We start from the raw sequence: 7,496 nt of genomic DNA, 5'->3' as shown, positions 1-7,496 counted from the left end.
GATTCTATCCAGTGAGAGCATTACCGAGTGCTATCCAGTGATGTGAGAGGATTTCATGGATCGACTAGTGGAGGTACGAGGTTATGAAGAGTCGGATTAGTCAGAAAGGTTCTATTCGGTTCTATCGGGTTCTGTTGATCGTTAGTGAATGAGTCATGTTGGATTTGTCATCGCTGGGATTTCCTTGAGTATATTAAGGGGGGTTTGTTTGTATTTTTCGTTCCTTTTCTTCTTCTTCTTTCTTTACGCAACGTCTTCTGTATCTACGCTGTTTATTGCTATACATTATCACCGTCCTCTCCTTTCTTTAAAGAAGACCACCGCCTCGCTTCCTTCGTGCCCCGTCGAACCTTACCAACGCTAGAATCCCGTAGTACCCCTATTGCGAGTTCCCATACCGTCTCCTATTTTACACTCTTCGTACCCTGCGGAATACTCGCTACTCACCCCCTTGAGATTACGTTGCGTCGTCATCCGCACCGTACGACATGTCCACCCCCGAGCCACCTGTATGGGCCGCACCCAACGATGTAGAAGCATTCAGACAGATGTATGAGGCCGACTCTGCTGAACTATTCGATAACATCGCCACCCTCGTCCAGCGCGTCCGCCTCCAAAGGGATACCCTCCATGCACAACTCACCGCCGCTAATGAAACCATTGACAACCTCGAGGAGCAGATAAACCGGCTCAACCTCGACCTCAATGTCGCCCGCGCTGCCCCCGCCCCTACCGTCGCTGTCCCCGTTGCCCCTGCTCCCCCACCTGCTCCTGCCCCCGCCTTCAGGTCCGAAAAGTTTCCAGACCCTGAGAAATTCGATGGCACCCGCACCAAGCTCCCCGGATTCACCACCCAACTTCGAATGAAACTTGAAGTCAACCACGATCGGTTCCGAAACGAGGCAGCAAAGGTTATCTATGCCGTCAGTCGCTTGGAAGGAAGGGCCCTCGACCAGGTCGTTCCACTTGTCAACGCTAACCCTGCCGCCCCCTTCTCCTCCGTCACTGCCTTTGTTGCCCACCTGGAAGCCTCGTTTGGAGACCCAGACCCCCGGGGTACCACCCGTCGCCAACCCGTTGCCCTGAAGCAAGGCAAAGGGGACTTCGCTACCTATTATTCACAGTTCCTCCGCATCGTGGCATACCTGAACTACAACGAGGGAGCAAAGATCGATGCCCTAGCCGAAGGACTGTCAGAAGATCTGAAGGACGCTATGACATACCGGACAGACAGGCCTAACACTGTCGAAGCCTATGCCACCATGTTGATGACAATCGATAACCAGGTTCGGGGCCGCAAAGCTGAACAAAGGGCCATTCGGAATACAATGGGACAATTCACCGCCCCCGCTGCTGTCGCACACCCATCTCATACCGCCGGAGGCCTCGCCCCAATGGACCTCTCCGCTCTCCAAAGCCGCCCCACTCAATGTCCTGCCATTGAACAACGATACACTTTTGTCAATGGACAACGCAAAACCTCTGCCGCTGAAAAGCAATGGCGAAGGGACAACAATCTCTGTATGTACTGTGCCAACCCCGGTCACGTCTTTGCCAACTGCCCCTCTGCCAATCGCCCGCGCGGTAATCAACCGGTTATGAGGGGCGCCCTCCTCGCACCCAGTCATACGGCCGTCGACCCCGCTGTTCCACTGGTCGCTAGTCCCGCCTCCTCTGAGTCGGGTTTTCAGTAGTCCCGGGCTTGATTAATGGCCCCTGCCTGGGACCTTCCAATGTTTCTCCTTTGTCTGCGTTTTCTATCTCTGGCTTCTCGGTATCGTCTGTGGAGGATAAATTGGATGGGGATCATTTTGTTGCTTCTTGTAAAATTATAAACAATAAAACATCCATTCAAACTCACGCACTGATCGATACCGGTTGCTCCGGATTCGCATTCATTGATGAAACTTTCGCGCGCCATAACAACTTCCCATTTCTCCCCCTCAAATCACCCCGCACTCTTGAAGTCATCGACGGTCGGCCCATATCTTCTGGACAAATTACCCACCTCTGCTATCTGCCGCTATCCATTGACTCCCACCACGAAACTACCCCCTTCTTCGTTACCAAACTCGGCTCGTACCCACTCGTCCTCGGAATCCCCTGGCTTCAATTGCACGATGCAACATTACGGTTTAAGGACAATAGCATACTGTTCGACTCCGAATACTGTAAAAGCAAGTACAACTCTTCCCCGATACCCGTTCCCATTAGAGGGGTTGCACCACCGCCCCGTTTTCACCTTGTCAGTTCAGCTGCTCTTTGTCGCTTTGCTCAAAGAGACAAACTCCAAATCTTTAGTACAACTATTGAGGAAATAGATCAAGCAACGGGCGAGGCCCCTAAGCAAGACTGGAGGAACCGGGTCCCAACCCGGTACAAGAGATTTCATAAAATGATGGACGAAGAATTCGCTAACGAGATGCCACCTCGCCGCCCCTATGATCATAAGATACCGCTCAAAGAAGGGAAAGAGCCCCCTTTTGGGCCACTTTATGGTATGTCCCGCGAGGAACTCATTGTGCTGAAACAATACATACAGGACAACCTTCAAAAGGGGTTTATTCAGGCCAGCTCTTCGCCTGCCGGTGCCCCTGTCCTATTTGTTAAAAAAGCCGATGGAACACTCCGCCTCTGTGTCGACTATCGTGGCCTTAACGAACTTACTGTCAAAAATCGCTACCCGCTGCCACTCATCCGGGAAACTCTCGACCGCCTTTCCAAGGCCAAGTGGTACACCAAACTTGACCTTCGCCAAGGGTACAATCAGATCCGAATGGCTAAGGGTGAAGAATGGAAAACAGCCTTCCGAACGCGTTACGGACATTTCGAATACACCGTAATGCCCTTCGGCCTTACCAATGCACCAGCCACCTTTCAACATTTCATTAATGATTGCGTCCGTGATTACCTTGATATGTTCTGCACAGCCTACCTTGACGAAATCCTTATTTACAGCGATACCTTCGAGGAACATCAAGTACACGTCGAGAAGATTCTGGAAGCCCTACAAAGAAATGGAGTACTGCTGAAACCGGAGAAATGCGAATTTCATACACAAAGTACCACATATCTCGGCCTGATTATCGAACCCAATGGTATAAAAATGGACCCAAGGAAAGTGGAGACGGTGAAGAATTGGACCGTCCCCAAAACAGTTAAGGATGTACAAGCATTCCTAGGTTTTGCTAACTTTTACCGCCGATTCATACGCGGATTCTCGGAGCTGGCTTCTCCTCTTACCAGACTGACACTTAAGGACATATCATTTGGATGGACATCCGAAGCCCAAACCGCCTTCAACGCCCTGAAAGAAGCCTTTACCACGGCGCCCATTCTTACTCATTTCGACCCGGAGAAGGAAATTACCGTGGAAACCGATGCATCTGACTATGTCTCCGCTGGTATACTCTCCCAATACGATGACAATGGTATCCTCCGACCTGTTGCATACTTCTCGAAAAAACACTCCCCCGCCGAATGCAACTACGAGATTTACGACAAGGAATTATTGGCAATCATCCGGTCTTTTGAGGAGTGGCGACCGGAACTTGAAGGGGCTGTACACCCAATCGCCATCATATCCGATCATAAGAATCTCGAATACTTTATGAGTACCAAACAACTCAACCGGAGACAAGCACGGTGGGCAGAATACCTGTCACGGTTTAATTTTGTTATCAAATACCGACCAGGGAAACAAGGAGGGAAGCCGGACGCGTTGACAAGAAGATCAGGAGATCTCCCTGGAGAGGGGGATGAAAGACAATTGCATCAGAGTCAAGTCGTGTTGAAGAAGGAGAATCTTGATGCAAAGCTAAGTTTGTTGGCGGGTTCTTTCTCAAACGAGCCCGCTGAAGAGAGGTTACGATGCTTTAATCAAAAGTGAGAAGAACGGTGACAAAAACGATGGAAACATTAAAAACGAGAGCGATGATAATGACATTGATCAAGAGCTTGAGGATATGTTTGGCGTTGGGATTACGGCCCAATCAAACCGAGATGAAGCCCAGAAACAACTGGAGAAGCGGGATAAAAGAGCTCGTTCAAGGGCCGTCAAAATCGAAGATGATGCAAAGTAATTAATCCCCTCATCCTGCTAGTATTTTGCATTTTCTTTTCTTTTATTTTCTTTTTTTCTCTTTGACGCTCAATGGCTAATTCATTAAATCAATCTTGCCAGTTCTGATCAGTCAAAGAAAAGGACGAGAATTCAGCCAGCCCCAACCTCACTGCAGGAATTATTCGATGAAGGATATAGCGCTGACCCGTTTCACCAAAAGATACTGGATATGCGGAATAAAGGCGATCGACAATCAAAGGACATATCACTCGCCGAATGCACCGAGGTTGAAGGCCGATTGCTTTACCGAGGCAGTATATATGTCCCTGATTACGACCCTCTTAAGCTTCGAATCCTCCAACTTTACCATGACGCTGCCTCTGCTGGACACCCGGGACGCGAAAAAAAATTCGAACTCGTCAGTCGGGACTACTACTGGCCCCTCATGCGAAATTATATTGCCCGCTACGTTCGGAACTGCCACACCTGTCAACAAAGCAAACCCAACACCCACGGAAAACTCGGCGTACTTCGACCTTTACCGATTCCCGAACAACCATGGCGGGAGGTATCGATGGACTTCGTTACTGGCCTACCGGAAAGTGAAGGGTACGATGCAATTATGGTAGTGGTTGACCGGCTAACAAAGATGCGACACCTCCTGCCCTGCAATACTACTGTCAATTCCGAAGACGTCGCCCAACTATACCTGCGAAACATATGGAAGCTCCACGGGCTACCCACACACGTCACCTCCGACCGCGGTACGCAATTTACAGCTAAGTTTTGGAAGGCTCTTTGTAAACACCTCAACATCGAGGCAAGGATGTCCACCGCCTTCCACCCGGAGACCGACGGCCAAACCGAAAGGCTGAATGCTGTGATGGAGCAATACCTACGAGGGTATGTCTCTTATCAACAGGACGATTGGGTAAAATGGCTTCCTATGGCAGAATTTTCCGCCAACAATCAGGTCTCCGCATCCACTAAAGCTACACCATTCTTCGCGAACTATGGGTTCCACCCCCGGTTTACAGTGACGATCAAATCGCTTGACAGGACCCCACCGAGTCTTAACGCTAAAGACTTCGCCTCGAAGATGAGAGAACTCCACGAGCACCTACGTTCCAATATCCGCACAGCGCAGGATCAGCAAGAGCAGGCCGTCAATACTAAACGAACCCCGGCCCCACGGTACGATGTCGGTGATATGGTGTTTGTTTCAGCAAAAAACATCCGAACCACGCGTAACTCCCGGAAGCTGGACTGGAAGAAACTGGGACCGTTCCCCGTTAAGGAAATCATATCGCCATATGCGTATCGAGTTGACCTGCCTAGAAGTATGAAGGTGCACCCCGTCTTCCATGTATCATTGTTGGACCCCGCTGCGAATGATCCTGTCCCAGGGCAAATTCAACCACCACCCCCGCCCATTATCGTCGAACAAGAGGAGGAGTACGCAGTTGAGGAAATCTTGGACTCGCGAGAATTACGGAACACTGGCCTGCAATACTTTGTTAAGTGGACGGGCTATACCGACCCTACCTGGGAACCCGCCGCATACCACGATAATACCGCCGCCGTTGATATCTTCCACATACGCTACCCCGACAAACCTGGGCCATTGGAAGCAAAGATTAAGGTTAAGGCTCGCAGGAGCTCGCGCTTGAAGGGGGGGGCTACTTTCATGGATCGACTAGTGGAGGTACGGGGTTATGAAGAGTCGGATTAGTCAGAAAGGTTCTATTCGGTTCTACCGGGTTCTGTTGATCGTTAGTGTATGAGTCATGTTGGATTTGTCATCGTTGGGATTTCCTTGAGTATATTAAGGGGGGTTTTTGTTTGTATTTTGTGTTCTTCTTCTTCTTCTTTCTTTACGCAACGTCTTCTGTATCTACGCTGTTTATTGCTATACAATATTACCGTCCTCTTCTTTCTTTAAAAAGAAGACCACCGCCTCGCCTTCTTCGTGCCCCGTCGAACCTTACCAACGCTAGAGTCCCGTAGTACCCCTATTGCGAGTTCCCATACCGTCTCCTATTTATCCTCTTCGTACCCTGCGGAATACTCGCTACTCACCCCCTTGAGAGAGGATTACCGAGTGCTATGCAATGATATGTGAGGATTACTGAGTGCTATGCAGTGATGTGAGAGGATCACCGAGTGCTATCCAGTGATGTGAGTGGCTTACCGGGTGCTATCCAGTGAGAGCATTACCGAGTGCTATCCAGTGATGTGAGAGGATTACCGAGTGCTATGCAGTGATATGAGAGGATTACCGAGTGTTATGCAGTGATGTGAGAGGATCACCGAGTGCTATCCAGTGATGTGAGAGGCTTACCGGGTGCTATCCAGTGAGAGCATTACCGGGTGCTATACAGTGATGTGAGAGGATTACCGAGTGCTATGCAGTGATATGAGAGGATTACCGAGTGCTATCTAGTGATGTGAGAGGATTACCGAGTGCTATCCAGTGATATGAGAGGAATACCGAGTGCTATCCAGTGATATGAGAGGAATACAGGGTGCTATTCAGTGAATGCTCTGAGGGCAGTGGCGAGTGCTCTACGAGTGGAATGTTAGACCCAATAGGACCGTCTAATTCAAAATTCGTGTCGTTCTGCTAGTACGCATGCGGATTGGAAGAGGGAGGTGAGTATCGGCCGCTCAGTATCTGAGTCTGACTATCCAGCAAGCCAGCTCCAGGAGGGTGCAGTAGGCAGGCATTGGTCTTCCGACCAGTAAAGTTATCCTGCACCTTTTTCCAGTCCATGTTTGCTGCTTATGCATGGACATTGAGCTTTTCAGACGAGCCGTACCATGGCCTCAACCTCAAGGCTTATGCCTTTCATGAATCGACAGATACATACACGTTCGTCAAAGGTTTGGTAGCCATCTCCAGTATACACGACAGTGCTCGTATCAGTATTCCGCGACTGACCGTTCAGCGGCGTGAAGAATACCCACGTGAGATATCGTTTGAGACACCGGCGATGCCTACCTTGCCTTTGAAGAAAGCGTATCGATTCATATGGGTCTAAGTGGGGGGTGTCCCACCTTGAATAGTATTATTAAAGATGTTTCCGCAGCTCTACGAGCATTGGTCAGTGCTATGGAAGCATTCGTGGTGCTCTCCGGACGTGAGCAATATCTCTTGGCAGTGCCTGGAAAAACTCGTTGACGAAGAGTGTCTTGGCGTGGGGGATATGCTCTGGCGGTGCCTGGCGAGCAGCTCGTTGAGAATGCTCTCCTGGCGCAGATAGTACTGACGAGTGCTCTCTAGGCGTGAGCAATATGCTCTGGCAGCGCCTGGCGAGCAGCTCGTTGTGATTTGATCTCCTGGCACAGATATTACTGACGAGTGCTGTCAGCGTGCTGACGCTGTCTCCTGGCGGGCCCCGACACGTCCGTGATTCGTTGCCAGTCCCTGGGC

General features: G+C 50.1%; 1 protein-coding gene across 1 annotated transcript; it reads left to right on the top strand.

The window, feature by feature from the left end:
• Nucleotides 1-488: 488 nt before the first annotated feature.
• Nucleotides 489-5,795, top strand: H6S33_011652 (uncharacterized protein; the record flags this gene model as incomplete). The annotated part of the gene is made up of 4 exons (XM_044843038.1): nt 489-1,662; nt 1,695-3,825; nt 3,887-4,078; nt 4,184-5,795. The coding sequence occupies 4 exons, from the start codon at nt 489-491 to the stop codon at nt 5,793-5,795; spliced, it is 5,109 nt and encodes a 1,702-aa protein (XP_044696420.1).
• Nucleotides 5,796-7,496: the final 1,701 nt, after the last annotated feature.

Source organism: Morchella sextelata (genome assembly GCF_020137385.1).
Source record: "Morchella sextelata strain SCLS chromosome Unknown scls_6, whole genome shotgun sequence".
Taxonomy (NCBI): Eukaryota; Fungi; Ascomycota; class Pezizomycetes; order Pezizales; family Morchellaceae; genus Morchella; species Morchella sextelata.
This window is presented reverse-complemented; position numbering and strand designations above follow the sequence as displayed.